At 37.8% G+C, this 18154-nt stretch overlaps 1 protein-coding gene across 8 annotated transcripts in view; it reads left to right on the top strand.

The window, feature by feature from the left end:
- Window positions 1-18154, top strand: part of EXOC4 (exocyst complex component 4) — an 802504-nt gene that overhangs the window by 366572 nt on the left and 417778 nt on the right. The window contains exon 11 of one of the 8 annotated variants that reach the window (XM_086395586.1): window positions 12424-12789. The exons of 6 other annotated variants lie outside the window; for them this stretch is intronic. In XM_086395586.1, the coding sequence (XP_086251712.1) occupies window positions 12424-12448 (25 nt within the window). In that variant the 3' untranslated portion in view covers window positions 12449-12789. Of the gene's footprint in view, window positions 1-4920; window positions 6054-12423; window positions 12790-18154 lie in introns of those variants that run through there. One more of the 8 variants, XM_086395581.1, reaches the window with a different exon arrangement.

Genomic DNA, 18154 nt, shown 5'->3' with positions numbered 1-18154 from the left:
ATCGAACTGAAGTATTTAGAAAACAGTCTAAAGCTTTACCTCTCTGCTGCTGCTGCTAAGTCACTTCAGTCGTGTCCAACTCTGTGCAACCCCATAGACGGCAGCCCACCAAGCTCCCCCGTCCCTGGGATTCTCCAAGCAAGAACACTGGGGTGGGCTGCCATTGCCTGTCTACTGCATGCATTTATTATTGCATGCATTCTAGAATAATTAGGCACATTAGTGTGGCTTGCTACTAATGTGTCTCTAATGAAAACAAAAACATGCATTTGATTTTTGTATTCACCATCTCATCTCTGTGTATAAGTTTTTGGTTTTAAAGGTGGAATCATCAAAGAAAGGTGGTGGATTTTAATGCTAGTGCATCATCATTTGAGAAACTGAAATTCCAAATGTTTAGAGCCAGTCAGACATGAGAACTCAGGAGTTCAAAGAAGTCTTCTCATTGTGTCCTCACATAGCCCCTTCCCCTTCTAACTAGGGCCCTGGTCCTGTTGTATTAGGGACTCACCCTTATGAAATCATCTTTTCTTATTTATCTACTGCAGAGAATATACATTAAATTTTGCAGTTAGAAGAAATTTGGGGACCTAATTTATTAACTGATTTATTTGGTCATTCTTTAAGCACTAAAGCCATTGTTTCAATGGAAGGGGGATTTGTATACTGCATGGTAGAGAGGACAGACCAATAAAAGTGGGTGTGGGGGAGTGGGTATGAGTGACCACTTTGTAGTCTTTGATATTGGTCAAATCACTGTGTGTCTTCGTTTTTCATATCTATAAAATAGAGGAGTTGGTTGGTCTGAATTTTGTTTTCTATCTTCCAAGTTTTGCAATTTTGTGATTGGGAAATGCTTTTTACAATATTTACAAAAATGTCCAATGGCCTGACATTTAAAATCTGAAAAGTCCAAATGACAATGCATTGTTTCTTTTGCTTATTTGCTTTAACTAGCCTTTAAAAGCCATTTGGCTCTTTAGGATAATGAGCACTTTGCATTTATGAAGTACCTTTCTTATGAGACAGTTGCAAGAACAGATGTTTGTAGTCTTGGGGTGACTTGGCAGAGGTAAGAGGCTCGAGACATAGTGGATGATGATGGTATTTAAAGTTGCAAAAATGTCACTGATGCTTCCTCTGTTGAACACAACTGGAATACTCAGTATCTGGGCTGTGAGCATTTTTCACTGTTTTTAGCCACATTTCATTAAATCAGGCAGCAATTAAACACTTCCTGGGTTGAACCAAAAATATTTATTAGTTAGTAAGGAGTAAGCTGGCATTTAGGTCAGTTAGGGGGATCCAACTTTTATGGCCACATGGGTTTTGCTGATAGTGTCTCTCTGGTTTTCTGTGTGCCTTTCTTTGGGCAAACAACAGTAGGAATGACAGGTAATTGTAATCATACCATCCAATCATTCTTGTCCATAATTATGGAGAAGAATAGCTTCTAAAAGTTAATCATGTCAGATGTATGATAGAAGCTGCCAGTTAGCAGCTGTATAGGGAACTGTTTCATAGCTTCAGAGAATGGCTATTAGTAAAATCTATTTTCTAAGACTTCATGTTACTGTGGTTTGAATATGCAGAAAGCCCTCTTTTTATGGGTGAAGCCATTAATATTCATCTGTTTGATACAGTAAAAGTCCTTTGTCCCTCCTAACACTTCTGTTTCCTGAAATGGAAAATAAATCTCTGATACTGGTCAATGTTGACAATACTATCCAAAGATAGTAAGCAAATGCTGTTATGCCATTAGCCTTTCAAGATGCTCAGTTCAGTTCAGTCGCTTAGTCGTGTCCAACTCTTTGCAACCCCATGGACTGCACCACACAAGGCTTCCCTGTCCATTGCCAACTCCTGGGGCTTGCTCAAACTCATGTCCATTGAGTCGGTGATGCCATCCAACCATCTCATCCTCTGCTGTCTCCTTCTCCTCCCACCTTCAATCTTTCCTAGTAACAGGGTCTTTTCTAGTAAGTCAGTTCTTTGAATCAGGTGGCCGAAGTATTGGAGCTTCAGCTTCAGCATCAGTCCTTCCAATGAGTGTGCAGGACTGATGTCTTTGAGGATTTACTGCCTTGATCTCCTTGCTGTCCAAGGGACTCTCAAGAGTCTTCTCCAACACCACAGTTCAAAAACATCAATTCTTTGGCACTCAGTTTTCTTTATGGTCAAACTCTGACATCCATATATTAATACTGAAAAAACATAGCTTTGACTAGACGGACCTTTGTCAGTATTCTCTCTGCTTTTTAATATGCTGTCTAGGTTTCTTCCAAGGAGCAAGCGTCTTTTAATTTCATGGCTGCAGTCACCATCTGCAGTGATTATGAAGGAGTTATTCTGTGTAACTTTTCCATATATGAGAGTTTTTAAATAGTTGTGGCTGAACTATAAATTGTTGTTTTCTCTTGAAGAGGTAGTATGGTTCTGTGGGCAGCTTTGCAGAAGTTTTGTAGGTTTTTTTTGTGTGTTAGTTTTGTAATAAGCTTTGCCAACAAATCTAAGTCTTTTATAGAGAATAATTTGGGAGTAATCACTTAAAAATTATGAATTATGCAGATTATTGGTCTAAACCTGCTCTAGCTCAAAAGGTCTTTTCAACCTCTTCTGGTACTGACTTGCTTGTAAGTGATTTAATTTGGTAAGGCTGTTTTATGTCTTCAGAACTCCAAGTCTGCTTTCTTATAACACCCTGGATTTTTGCCTTTTGTAATCTCTCTCCCAAACATTTTCTCAACATTACTTCCATAGTAAAGGGAGTAGTGGTTCACATGTATCTTCTGTGTGAATGGGATACCCAGTAAATATTTGTTTAAAGAATTAATAGGTGGAGAAGGAAATGGCAACCCACTCCTGTGTTCTTGCCTGGAGAATCCCAGGGATGGGAAAAAAAAAAAAAAAGAATTAATAGGTAACTTACAGGAGTGCTTAGCAATTATTTGTTGATTTGAAGTGAATTTTTTTATTAAATATGAATAAAAATATAAAGGGAAATGTTTTAGTAATGATATTGAAATAGATCAATCTTTCTTTTGTACCTAAAAATGGTGTGTATATTTCATATATATGTGTATTAAATATATATATATGTGTGTGTGTCTGTGTATGCATATATATATATACACATATATATTTTAACATTGTTTTATCTCTATTGTAACTATAGAGTGTTTGTTAAAGGCTAAAATATCACAAAGTTAAAGTGAATTGGGAAATTTATTTTTTTAATATCATTGATCCTAAACTACTAATCTTTTAGACTCATGTTTTGTTTTTAATGGTTACATAATAGAAGCAGATCCTTTTTCTTTCACCTTTTCTTTCTTATTACTATATTGAAAGGTCATGGTTGCATTAAACAACTTTTTCCTTATTCTTTCATGAATTATGGAAACCCTTTTCAAGATTATAAAGCCTTTTCTAATAGAAGCAACCTTGCTTTAAAAGCTTTCTTATGTAGCTTCTGATTCTCTTAGGTTGTTTTCGTTGTTGTTATTTTTTACTTTATTTACAAGGGTTCCATAGCCCCTGGACTCTTTCTTTATACTAGATCGATAGTTACATAGATACATTGTGAGAGTGTGTGTGTGATTATTAGAGTAAGTGTGAATGTCTTAAACAGAAGTCATCCTTCTGTATTTCTTTCTCAATGTTTTTGTCTTGGAGAAATGCACAAAGCTTGGCCCACCATGTCAGTTTGATGTGTGCATTGGCATTTGGCAGAATATTATTCTGAGTCTTCACAGGTATATGATATTTTTATACAGATAACATGTTTGTTCTTAATGAGCTAAAGCTTATATAGACATTTTGAAAGATGCTGGTGATTAGACAGTCTAGCAAATAACATTGTAGATCATACATTATTCATGCATGGGAGGAAATGTGGCTACCCTGTTGCATTTTTATGAAACACAATGCTTTTTTCCCCCTGTCCTCAGAATTATGAAAAATATTGCTGTCTTTTCAGAGTGTCTGACCTGTGAAGGCCTGTGAAACACTTGAGTTGTGGTATATTTAGATTTCAAACCCCACATTTGAGTCACTGCTTTTGAAATTATGTAATATTATTTATATATATTGTATTTTTGAATTTATATAATAAATGTTAAATGCTTTTAATCTTCAAACTAAGTAACCTTTGGAGATTATAAAAAAGTCTTTTTGAAGCTTTTTTTTTTAAGTTTTGTATTTTCAAAATATGATAATGGTATATGGCTGAACACTGATTGCAACTAACTAGCAATTTTGTATTAATAAAGTGAATTGGTGAGTCAGTCAGGTTCCAGTCCACATGTCAGTGCACAATTCAGCAACAATGTCAAGAGAGGTCAGACAGGCCAGTCTAGTTAGCAGGAAAGTGTTGACTGGTCCTTATGAGAAACAGCAGGAAAAATCAAAAATGTTAGTGAAAAAGAGAAGAGTTGCTACCTGATTTCAAATATATAAAATGCCACTTAAAAGAAATAAAGCAGTTTTGTGTTTTGTTGTCTCATAAATCTGGAGTGGAACTAGTTGGTTGGATGTGTAAGATTTGACTCTACATAGTGAGAATGAATGAATGAATGCTTTTTTCTAATGAACAAAGCAGTTCAAAAATAGGAAAATTTTCCTTGGAAGACGGTATCCTTCCTAGAGATGCTTAATCAAAAGATGAATTCCAGGTGCAGTTAACAAGGTGCAGAGTTGAGAGATCTACATTCTTTAAGTCTGTGATTGGAAGTCTTTCTAATATACTGTGCAGCTCCAGAACTCTGGTCGGAAGTGTTTATTCCAGTCTTGATCATTTGGGTTAATTTTTATACTTCAGTTTAGTGCTTATGATTATCATTGACCAAGTGAAGGTGTTACGGTTGACCAGGTCTGACTGGTCAAAGTCATTACAGCTTTGACTTTCTTCTTTCCAAAAAGGATAAGAGAGAAACTCAGATCCTGGCTGTACAGAGAGCAATTATTAGAGGAACTGCACCCTTCTCGGCAATGGAGTTCCTTTTACTCTCTCTCTTTTTTTTTCCTTCTCTGCTCCTGTTTTTGTACTTTTCTATTCCCCCCCCCCCCCCGCCCCGTGCCAGTAACTGGTGCGTGTGTTATAAGTTAACCCTTTTGGGGACTTGTAAGACAAAATGAAAGTGTACTTGTTTCTGCTGTAAAGCTAATATGGAACTAAAACTGTATTTTCAGATAAACCTAAAATCATCATGACTGCTGCCGTGATTTTGACTTTAAGCTGATAGTTTAGTTGCAGATTTTCTTACTATCAATGAAGTTTTCTAATGATCAATTAACATTATTGGAAGCTTACATATACGAGACAGTAGAGGAGGTTCTTTCCAGTGCAAAATGTTTACCTAATTTGTGTGTTGCTTTTTATGTATTCTGAACATGTATTTGTCTTGGACTGTGGTAGCCAAAATATGCTTATTCAGCATTCAATGAAATACGTTTCCTTCCAGCCAGAAGCCCATTTACATCTGATTTTGAGACCTAAATTGATAATATAAGTTGGCATCAAAAATAGCATATGAATACCTAGAGGGAAAACATGGTCTTTCCCTTTAATAACTTATATTCCTTCGGGTGTTGACTATAGACACTGTTTCTCAGTGTCATTTGGAAGATTATTTTACCATTTCCCCTTGCCTCTTCGAAAACACAGACCCCAGCCTCGTTCATTTGGTCTCTATTGCTGTTTCGCATACTTTGTCATTAGCAACTGTCTTACTTTCAGTAATTGTCATTTGAAAATTTAATCATTAATACTGCCTACTATTTTTTTTAAATATGTTATACAGGAAATTAAATATATTCCATTCTGTGGCCAAGAAACCGTTTTAATTTTCCTTTTGTAGTAAAAAATAAAAAGCAACCTCCAGCTAAGCATGTATTTTTTGAGATTTTGTTACTTAATAAATGAGAAAGGAGAGTTCCTTGATTCAAGCAAGAGAAGCAACAACAACCATATTTAAAGAATTGACATGGAAGTGCCATTAAAGAAGATTGAATTTTTAATTACCTTAATTTCATGTTTTGAGTGAGAGCAGGGGTTTTGAACTTGGAAACGCTGGGTGTGTGCCTTCTTTTCTTTTTGCGATTGAAAGAGAGACTCGAGTCTCTGATGTCCTTAAGTAGTTTTCAGCACTTGTGGGAGAATGCTAATGATTTGGTGATTGTTATCATTAAGCTCAGTGAGCATTCTTTTTTAAGATAATTTCGTTTATTTATTTATGCCTGTGCTGGGTCTTCATTGTTGGATGCAGGCTTTCTCTGCTTACAGCAAGCGGGGTCTGCTTTTACTGTGGTGCACAGGCTTCTCATGGCGGTGGCTTCTTTTGCTATGGAGCACAGGCTCTGGGTGCACGGGCTTCAGTAGCTGCCGCATATGGGCTCAGTAGTCGTGACTTGTGGGTTTAGTTGCTCCGTGGCGTGTGGAATCTTCCCGGACCAAGGATGGAACCCATGACCCATTCACTGGCAGGCAGATTCCCATCTGCTTCACCACCAGGAGCATTCTCAATGAGCATTCTTTAGAGCCTATTCTTGTAAGCTACCACGCTGTGCTGCTGCTGCTGCTAAGTCGCTTCAGTCGTGTCCGACTCTGTGCGACCCCATAGACGGCAGCCCACCAGGCTCCCCCATCCCTGGGATTCTCCAGGCACGAATAGGTACAAAAGTATTTAATGCATAGCAGGAAGAAAAAAGTGTAATGCTAGAAAGTTTGTAGGATATTGCTCTTAGTGAAAGAATACTCAAGTATTTTACATTGTTGGACTCTGAAAGTGACAGCTGCTCAGTCCAGTCCCAACTCCTTATAACAGGATTTCCCAGGCAAAATATTGCACTGGGTTGTTGCCGTTTCCTTCTCCAGGGGATCTTGCTAACCCTGGGATAGAACCCAGGTCTCCTGCATTGCAGACAAATCCTTTACCCTCTGAGCCACCAGGGAAGTAGTTGGACTCTATGAGTTCAAAATCTGTAAATATTTTGCAAGCTAATTTCTTTTTAAATTTTTATTGGAATATGACATACATCATTGCGTCCAAATCCTTACAATATTTGTGTATTCATATATTTCTATGAATTTTTACATATATACAAATATATATATATATATATATTCACATGTAACCACAACCCAGGTCAATATATGAAATGTTGATATAGATCATTTTTTGTGTCCCAGAAAACTTCCTCCTATTGACAGTTGACATCCATCCCTGAGAGGTACTTGTTCTTATTTTTTTGGCTGTGGATAGATAGGTTTTGCCTGTGCTTGAACTTTATCTAAATGGAATACTGTAAGAAGTCCTCTTTGGTGTAACCTTATATCGTGTCAGTTACCATGTTGTTGGAAGCAGTAGCAGTACTTGGTTCCTTTATGTCAGTCATTGTATCAGTATATAGTTATAAAATGTGTAGTTATAAAAACAAAATTTGTAATTGGTAGTTATAAAAGCAATATTTAATTATTGTTTGGGAATAAATGAGAACTTTTTAGAGTTCTGTGGGCCTAAGGACTGCTTACCAATTTAAACTGCTTCAAAGCAAGTTTTCAAGAAATCTTTTGATTTCCTATCTTGTGGGACCAAAGGGCCAGTTGAACATGTAAGAGATCTGGTGGGGCTGGGGTGGGGTTGAAGGGGAGGGATGGTGGTGAATGCTGAGGGGTGGTCCAGGTAGGTGGTGATATGGTGTGCCCAGAAGCAAGACTATATAGATAATGAATATATACTGTGCCCTACAGCCTGGGAAATAAAAGTGAAAGCCAGGGAAGATAAAACTAATTGACTCTGTATTTCCTAAACTATGGGATTTATGAATCAGTCAATGACAAAGATAATTAGAACCAACATCATTTGCCAATTTTAATACAGAATAAGAATTTCAACACTAAGAAAAGTGGGAATCATATGACTTCATAATTAAGAATTATGGTTTTCAAAGAAAGACAGTTGGCACCTTAAATCAACATTCGCAGGAAAAAGTATTAATATGTAGAAATATCAAAGGAAGCAGCGAGCCGGCCCAGGCCCAGCCAAGAGGCTCTACCCTAAATGTAGTGAGGATGTAAATCGTGTGATTCTGGCCCGTAACAGACAATAAAAGTGCTCTGAGTAAATGAGCAAATGAGCGGTTGGTAAGTGGATGGGCAGGTTGTGAAAGCACAAAATAAAACTTGATGGATATAGTAGGTATGCTGCTAAGTCGCTTCAGTCGTGTCCGACTCTGTGCGACCCCATAGACGGCAGCCCACCAGGCTCCCCCGTCCCTGGGATTCTCCAGGCAAGAGTACTGGAGTGGGGTGCCATTGCCTTCTCCATAGTAGGTATAGTAGACCCATAGTAGGTCTTGGAATCTTTCATTTTAGTTCTTGCATATTAAAAAGATACGTGTTTTTAAACTCTTTACACTGTCTTGGGCTTAGTTAATTGCTGTCATCCACTGCCATCAGGTTAGCTACCTGGCTACCAGAATATAGTATATTCTGTCCAGTTGCATTTGTCATGGCCACTTTGTTTTCTGAGTTGTAATCTATCTGCAGTCTCTCCGGTGGCCACTAGCATTCCCTGTCAGCCGTGATGCCTACCGCCCATAGGCAGCTCTCTTTGTCTGCCCAGTGTGTTTGGGGCCCTGGCATTAGCAAAGCCACCAATATCTCATTTGCATATTTTATTTTATTTTTTTCAATGTCAGAATGGAAATAAGAATAGCAAAGAAAATTGTATGAAAAGAGGTGACTCAATCCATTCTTTAAAATGAAATTAGAAATGCTGAGAGAGTTGGTAGAGGTACATCAATGCTCAAAAATGCATCTAAGTGAATCTACACTTCTTTCTTATTTTGAAGCTTTCAAGCAAATTGAAATGAGGATTTCACTGAAGAATAAAAAGGACTCTGCATCCTCTCTAAAAGTTGGAAGCCCTCTGCTTTATAAGCCTTAATTCATTACATTTTCTCTTGTACATGTTTTTTGATTGGCAGGCTATTTTTTCAAGATTCAGCTCTGACATTCAATAGGAGTTGAGTGTACTTAAACTGAATTTTCAAGGGAAATCCTTCTATTTAGTCATATTTTTCTGTTAATGACTTTTTGCTCATTTGTTTCCTTTTCTCCAGCAAACAGTTACTGAAGGATTACTGTGTGCCAGACATTGTCCTTACCTTTTCTCCTTATTAAAGCATCCTGGTAATTTTAGAATAAGAAGATCCGTGAGAAAGAAGTCTGTTATCCCTCTCACCAGTGCTGAATTTCCTTAAATTTTCTTCTTTACTCTTAGGCATTTATTTGTCATAGAGGCACACTTCTTTTTGTGGCCTTGTCTTTTTCAGAGGCAGTTTCTCCTCTAGTCTTAATTCCATTTCCCTCCATGCCCTGTGGGATCTTGTTCTTTCTGTTAGATTCTTTCTCTCCGCTGTCCTCAGTCTTTTCCTCTCTACTGGCTCCTTCCCCAGGACCTATAAATATTTTTAATCTCTCCCATTTTATAAAAATCTCTTAATCCTGCATTTCATCCTCAGCTCTCCAGCCTATCCCTTGAGTTTCTCTTTTCTTTTCTCGTAATCTGTTCCCCATTTCCTTCCCCCTCCCATTCGTTTGCACACTCCTGACCAGTCACTGTCTCACTGCCAAAGCTCAAGGGTGTGTTTGAGCCTTGTCTTAACTGATTTCATAAGTATTTTATACAACTGATGCTGCTTTTGTATTTCAGCCTTTTCCTTCTTTGCTTCTCCGTCACCACTATCTCTGACCTCCTGTTCCTCTTCATATCATTTGTCCTCAGGCTCGTGAACATTCCCTTTTCTCTACCCGCTCACTCAACACAAATTCTCCACAGAGCCTTCCTTGACTCTTTTCTGCTTCTTTTGCCATTATTGTATCCATTCAGTATTTTTAGCTATAAATTTCAAAATGGTAGCTCCAAACTGAACTCTCTCCAAAGGTCCAGGTCTAAACCTAAATAATAATAATCTGTTGAAATTTTTCACCCCCAACCTCCAGTCCCCTACGCATACCTGCATCCTCGCCCAAATCATCTTCTGCTTCTCATCTTCCTTTATTGACTCTCCTGAAAGGTGATGCCTCCAGCTCTTCAGTGATCCAGATACCACCACCCCCTAGTATCTTGGGGTTGCTCTAGAACACTCGTGTCCCCCTCACCTGATTCATGCACCGTCATTCATTTTTGTCCATCCTGCTTTGCAATTATGTCTCAAATCCATTTTCTCCTTCCCATACCTGTTGCCATTGCTTTCCCCTCTCCTCTTTCTAATTGGTTTCCACTCTAAACCTAAACTTCTCTATCTTCCCTACCTCTGCCAGAATGATCATGTTGCTTCCCTCATCTTTGTGATTTTGTATTGTCTACTATTCAAGTCGGAATGAATGCCTTTTTGTAGAGCATAAGGCCTTCTCTGACCTCATCCACACAGCTCTTGGGCTTCTTGGTGGCTCAGACAGTAAAGAATCCTCCTGCAGTGCAGGAGACCTGCGTTTGATCCCTCAGGCAGGATGATCCCCTGGAGAAGGAAATGGCCACCCACTCCAGTAGTCTTGCCTGGAGAATTCCATGCATGGAGGAGCCTGGCAGGCTACAGTCCATGGGGTCACACAGAGTTGGACATGACTGCTCTACTAAGCAAAAGCACAGCACACAGCTCTTGTGCTGACCTTTTATGCTCTAGACCCTCACTGGCCCTTTCCTTTTCTTAGCTCTGCCAAGCTTGCCCATAGTTATTTATTTCTACCTAAATCAAAATCAACCATGCCAACCTTCTCATTTTCATTATCTGGTATACACCTGATCCTTCCAGATTCAGTCCTGTCTCATCTTCTCTCTCAGCTTTTATCTGGTCTTACACTCACCCACTCTTGTAAGATGTAAGTTAAATTTCCTTTTGAATTATTTGAAATATTTTTTGTGTGAATTTTTAAAATTACTTTGCTTTAGACATCTTCATTATAGCACTTAACACATCATCTCAAGATGGCTCAGGGCAGGACACTGTCTTATTTTGAGATTAATGTACACATACCCAGTGAAAATGTTAGAAAAATGGCCATCATCTTAGGGGAAAATGGTAACATCTGCAATTACTAGTGAAGTTTAGGAAAAGGAGAAGAATAGGGATGAGGAAGGGAATTGGATTCTATTCAGACTTAAGACCTTGACTTGGATATCTGTTTGATTTCCAAATAGATAAATAAGTTAATTAGATAATTTAATTAGGTAAATTAGATAAAATTAACTAGATAAATTAATTAGGTAAATTTAATTTAGATAAATTAAAAAATTTCCAAACGTGTTTGGTGGTAACATTATTTAAGGAGAACTTATTTAGGTCATTGTAGAGATGAGGATGAAGCAAAGTGAGAAAGTCACCCATTTTGTGCTCTTTAGCGCTTATGCTTGCTGACAGGCTGCCTGTGTTTGATTTAAAGTGATTGTCTGTAAAACTTCCTAAGGTAGACCGTTAATTTCCCATGACAGCACATAAAGCGCCTCCCCTCCTCTCTGCCCAAACCCAAGCGCACACACCAGAGGTACCTCTTGTGTGAGACATTTGTTTAATGTCGCCTGTCAGAAAAGGTGGAACAACAAGTCACTCAGGTTTGAAGTTTGCAAACATCCTTCCACCTTACTGAACATCACAAAGGCTGTCAAAATTTTTATTTCCCCATATTTTCTCTTCTCTGTAGGAGAAAAACCATTACAGATGTAAATGTTAGGAGCATTTTGTCATAGGCTTTGGAGAGTCTGTAGGAAGTATTATTGAGAGTTGGATTGGGGAGAGGAAGAAAGCCTCTGCTGATACGTTGAAGTCTTTCTAGCAATTTAAGTAAACTGCACTGCTGGGAACTAGATATTTTTACTTCCAAATATTAGTTATATCTCATTACCTTTTTTCTACTTTCTCTGAAAAATAGGCATTGATATTTCTAAATATTCATTTTATGCTTCCGTTTAATTTCTTCTCAGTCTTGTAGAGTCTTTACCAAACCCATTCTTGTGTTAAGCATCCCCTAGGGATTTACCTGGGAGTGGGATGAAATACATTTATATGTGCTACACTTACTTCAGATAGTTTTTGGTGGATAGTGAATAACTACTGAGAAAGAAACCAGTTGCTCTTTTAAATACAATTAGCAATCCCAGCCTTCAAGAAGTTTGCATTTGGCTGTGATGAAGCCTGTGGCATGCCGTCTGCAAAGATAAGAAGGGGAAGATGGATGTATTTCTAATGCAATCAGGAAGCCCCTCTGTAATTTAAATATATTATCATACCCTGAGAAAGCTGGTGTTTGGATGTCCTAAGATAATTCACAGTTTCTCCCTGACAAACATGATTGAATTACTTGTAGGAATGCAGCAGGTGTAGTCCTCAATGGATCAATGCTGTCTGTGTTCATTATCACAGCAAACTCCAGGAAAACTGTAACTGAAGTCAGAAGGCGTCAGTTTATTGATGCAGTCTTAGTGATTTTGCTTGCGATGCTCACATCCAGTTTGCCACCAAAAGTTTGATGCCATGCAAACACTGCATTTCTGGAACACCAATACTGTTTCCTGCTTGTACCCAGAAGGAGGGATGAGTCCCCATCTTGGCTGCTTGTGTTTCAGTTTATATATAAAAGACTAAACAATAGTTTCAAGACATTTGGAATTCTAGGAATGTTAGAGTAATGTGGGATGGAATTGTCATCAAAGTGTGCACTCCGGGTGTCACTTTTGCAGTCTGCTTGTAAAGGTCTCAAGTGAATTATAATAAAAATAACTAACATTATTGAGTCCTAGTGGTATACTCAGCTGTGTTTTAAACATTTTAAGGTGTATGTCTAATTCATTTTTCACCGCAACTCTGTGGTAAGGGGTTATGAGTATCCTTATTTTATAGGTAAAGAACCTGAGGCCTAGAGAGTTGAAGTGGCTTGACCAAGATCACTCTTTTGAAAATGGAAGGGCCAGGGTTCAAGCCTAGGCAAAAGGACCCCAAAGCCCAAAACCTTTATGTTATTGTTGTTCAGTCACTAAGTCACGTTTGACTCTTTGTGATCCCATGGACTACAGCATTGCAGGCTTCCCTGTCCTTCATCATCTCCCAGAGTTTGCTCCAGCTCATCTCCATTGAGTCGGTGATGCCATCCAACCCTTATAATGGGAGGTTTCTCAGGCTCTAAGACTCTTCTACACAAGTGGTTCATAAACAGAATTCCCTTACTGGATTTAAAAAAAGGATTTTTCTATTAAAAAAAAAATGAAGAGCAAAAGACATGATATGATTAGCTGTAGGTCCCAGAGTAATAGGAGGTGAAATTAAGATCAGAAACTCAGAGTACTTTGTTGTGATGGTCTAGTCTCATCATGATGCCCTTCTTAGTTTTGCTTCTAAAAGATAAACATCTGAAAATAGTTGAGCTGATTTAAAAGAAAATTTTATGAATTTAACTGGTTAATTAGGTATAATAATCTGCATAGCTTAGGAACCATTATTATATAAATTTACCCAAGGTCAATTTTCAAGCCTATTTAAAAGTTAATTTATGTGAAAGGAAATTTCTCTACACAAATTAGAGATGTTTCTATTGCAAGAAAGACTTAGCACTTGGATATATTTAGAACAGAACATTTTGATCTCCCCATTAGCTTTGCTTCTTGATACGAAGTGAAATGAAAAGTTTCAATAACCCTTCCTGGAGGAATATCACCTTTTTGAATGATTATCTTCTGGAAAGCATGCATTTCCATGTATTTTATGGCATTACATTATTTTCCCAATGATTCCTGGTATTGTAGGTTTTTTTTTTCAATGAGCTATGACAAATATCATATTGGCCTCAGATATGCTTGTCTCTAGGGCTTCCCAGGTGGTACAGTGATAAAGAATCCACCTGCCAATGCAGGAGATGCAAAAGATGCGGGTTCGATCCCTGGGATGGGAAGATTCCCCTGGAGAAGGCAATGACAACCTGCTCCAGTATTCTTGCCTGGAAAATCCCATGCACAGAGGAACCTGGCAGGCTACACTTCCTGGGGTCTCAGAGTCAAATACGACTGACACGGCACATGCTAGTCTTTGTAATGCTGTTTCAAATGGACTTCAATCTCATACATCTCTTAATGTATATGATACTCTCCTTGTTCCTTAAAGCAGGATGACATAAGGAGAGGAAAAGAATTCTTATGTACCCAGACCATTTGTTTGTGTCATCTTGCTAACCCTCTCTCTTACATGAAGAAGAATGGACACATCTATCTATATATTTATCTGGAAAAGTTTGAGTAAGTGATTAGCAATTTGATTCAGAAACTTCAATTTTTTAAAAGTTAATTTTTATTTTATATTGGAGTGTAGTGGATTTACAATATTATTTCAGGTGTACAGCAAAATGATTCAGGTATACATATATGTACATCCATTCTTTTTCAGATTTTTAAAATTTACTTAATTGTTCATTCAGTGTTTATACTTTTCCAAGAGAAATGTGAACAGCTAATTAAACACAGTTAACCCTTGTTTAATCAGTTAACCCTTGAACAATGCAGAGGTTAATCCACCTATAACTTATAGCTGGCCCTCTATCCAAGGTTCCTCTGCTTCCTTGGATCCAGCTATCCCTGGACCATGTAAAACTACAGTATATACTATTGGAAAATAACCACTTGTAAGTGGACCCATATCGTTCAAACCTGACTTGTTCAAGATTCAACTGTATTTTGCTTGAGGAGCAGTTGAAAAATTAAAATTATGGGGAAACAGTGCCAGAAACAATTGATGAAAGGAAAGCAATAGAGGTATTTAATTTTTCTTAATTAATTTCTCTTTATATACCTGTGCTTTTCCGTCATACAGCTTCCTGAAACAGAAATGAATGGTTTTTCTCTATGTTGGACTGATTGCAGTGAATTTTGAGTAGACTTCTTTTTTTTTTTTTTTTTTGGTAGTATGGTTAATCTCAGAATACCGCTTATAAAGGAAAATAATTTTAAGCTTTAAAATTCAGCTTAGCATTTTCTTGAGTTTATTATTTCAAAAGAATACCCTCTCCGCTTTTAAAAAATACTGATATTGCAAACCCTTTGTATAATTTCTCTCCAGTGTTTGCAAAAATCCCCTTTAGGTTTCTTCTGGTTCTGTGGAATTTCTCTTCTCCACATATTGACAAAATCATTAAACAAGCCTGAAGCTTCATGATGACTTTTCCAGCAGCACTTTCATTGCTCTTTATCATTACATTTAGTTACGTTTCATCTAGTTTTCAATATATGTGACAGGGTTCATATCCCAGCCAACTGGAATTAATTTGATAGCTAAGCATCTCACGAGCTGGCTCTGTAACACACTCTGCCAGATCCTGCCGTGTGTAAAGCATTACTACTTTCTTACCAGGAAAGATTATTTATAACTTGACTTCTTCCATGCTCATTTGTGTTTCTCAAGAAGGCAGGGAGGGGTGTGCTCACTCAGAGTGTTTCTCTTGGCATTCCTCTGTGTAAACCTCACTAATAACTTTCTATCATCACCTCTTGTGTCTTTCCTTTGGCGCACAAGGAGGAAAATGGAGATGCTTTGAATGACAGGCATTGCTTCTCAGCAAGAGGATGCTCTCTGAAGCTCTGGTGTTGCTCCAACTTCTCTCTCTCGCTGCCCATTAGTGGCTTGAGAGGGTTTTAAGATCGAGAGTGTGGTTTGGTAGGGAAACTGTTGGAACTGACCTCAGTAAATAATTTTTTAAGAGCTTAGTCCTTAGAGGTTAGCGTGGTAAGTGACCAGGGAATAATTGAGTATTTTTTCACTACTTGTGGGAAAAATAATTTTAGCCAAACATTTCAGGGATAAGAGAAAGGAAGTGTTTATATTTCTAAGATATGGCATCGTTCCAGATTGCTACCCTTTTGTAAGAAGCCAAAACAGATTTATGAATACTCTGAACCAGCGGAGAATGAGTTTTTTATTTGACCATTTTTCCTTTATTTATCAGTCTGATATTTTAATTTTATGGCCAATACATGTTCCCCAGTTTAGAGATTTCCCTCACATGGCATGATTAGCAGTCGTGTGTGAAATGATTATGTGGAAACATTACTAGCGAATTACTGCTTGTCTAAATACTGTATGTTTTCACTTGAGAACATTGGCTCTGGAATGTATTTCTGGCACTGTGAAAGGGGAAAAAAGTCTTGATGTTAAAATGCAGCCAGAATTTAATTTGTGAAATGGAGCTTTAAATTCAGTTGTTCCTCCCACTGGCAGCAACTTAAGGTTGCTTATTTCCTTTCTAGAATGAAAATTTGCCCTTTAAGACTACTTAGTCATATTTTTAATCATCGAATTGATAATTTCTTAGAGAAAGAGCCAAAACTTTGCACCATCCATGTTTATGTCTCTGTGTTACACAGGATCTAATTTATAAATCTTAGTACCATTTAAAACTAATGGAGTGGCCATTTCGAGGTCCATAACTACAGCAATTATGCCTTGGAACAGGGAAGTACGTTTTATATTAAGATTTTATACCAATAATTGTGGCTGACTTCTCATACAGTCTTAGACCCTAATCAGCAATAGTATTCTTATTATAAATGTAATCAATAACCTCCCCTGCTGGAGATTTACTGTTGGGGAGAATTGAGTCTAATGTATAAAATAGCTGTAGTACAAGAAATTCAGAGAGGGAGAAAAGCCAGGAGACATACTTTTATTTTCCAGGTTATTTTATCTTATAGTAGAAAGAAGTTTATCACTTTGCCTTATGAAAAAGCTTTATTAGTATTGAGATTGGTTCATTTGATTTCTGGAGTACACATTTCTTCCATGCGTGCTGAGTTGCTTCAGTCACGTCTGACTCTTTGTGACCTAATGGACTGTAGCCCTCCAGGCTCCTCTGTCCATGGGATTCTCCAGGCAAGAATACTGAAGGGGATTGCCATTTCCTTCTCCAGGGGATCATCCTGACCCAGGGCTTGAACCTGTGTTTCTTGCATCTCCTGCAGTGGCAGGCACATTCTTTACCACTAGTGCTGCCTGGAAAGCCCACACATTTCTTACGTATCCCCGAAGCACGAAAAAAGGTGTGGTGGAGGTGTCTTTGTTAATTTCACTATTCTGACCAGAAAAGATTCTTTGCTTATATCCTAAATACGCCCCATGTGAGAAAGAAGAAAAATTGAAAGAAGTCATTCACCACCTCCAAGTTCTGTAATAAAAAGTCACTTTCTCCTCTCTCCCAGCATTTGATGTTGATGACTGACAGTGTGTGTGGAACCTTAGTCTCATTAGAGTGCAGGCCAAGGAAGGCATCATAACCAAGAAGATCAAAACTCAGAACTGAAGCGGGAACTTTGCATTCAGACTTGAGTAAATACAGAGGAAAAGACTGAGATACCATCCAAAAATTAGAAGTCAAAAGAAAATGGTTAAAAAATCAGCACCTATATTCTCTTAGCCGTACGATTCTATATTTGTTGTGAATTGAACATTTTCAGAAAGACATCATGATTCATTAGTCTGAAAAATTACTGCATTATCATAAGAACAGGATTGTTGATTCTAATAGAAGTCAGCTTTGGATCACTTATAGTATGAATTAGCCTCATAGCATTAAACCATGCTAGGAAGATGTAGATTGCTTATTCACTGAATAAGATGATTTTAAATATGACTCTGAGGGCTTCTGTTACCAGAATTGCCCACAAGGACCTTACTTTGTAATTCCAGAACTCTAGTGGGCAAGTACTGTTTCGTAGATTGATTTCTTATAATTAGCTTTGAGATAAACAGCAAAACTGGTTGGCTTCCTTCTGTAGGTAATTTGGCTGTGATGGTGTTGGATTATAACTGTTACTTGTCCTGGTGACATCCACAGTTAGTAGTCTCAGTGTAAATGAAAAGCTACCAGCATATATATATTTATCACATAAGGATGTATCTTGTGAAATGTAAAAGTGGGGGGGAAAGTGATTACATTCACAAACAGCCTAAAGGTACAGTGTCTTTTTAGTGAAGATACATGGGATGTGGTGGACAGTATCTTCTTTGGGTTGCCCCAAAGAAATTGAAGGCTACATACTGGCGAAATGTAGTTCTCTCCCCCCACCCTTTTTTTTTGTTCTTAGAGAAATACAAGCTATATGATTTGTCTTTAATATAA

This window comes from Bos grunniens, chromosome 4, assembly GCF_055505025.1.
Source record: "Bos grunniens cultivar Pamir isolate PY7600 chromosome 4, Bosgru_T2T1.0, whole genome shotgun sequence".
NCBI lineage: Eukaryota > Metazoa > Chordata > Mammalia > Artiodactyla > Bovidae > Bos > Bos grunniens.
This window is presented reverse-complemented; position numbering and strand designations above follow the sequence as displayed.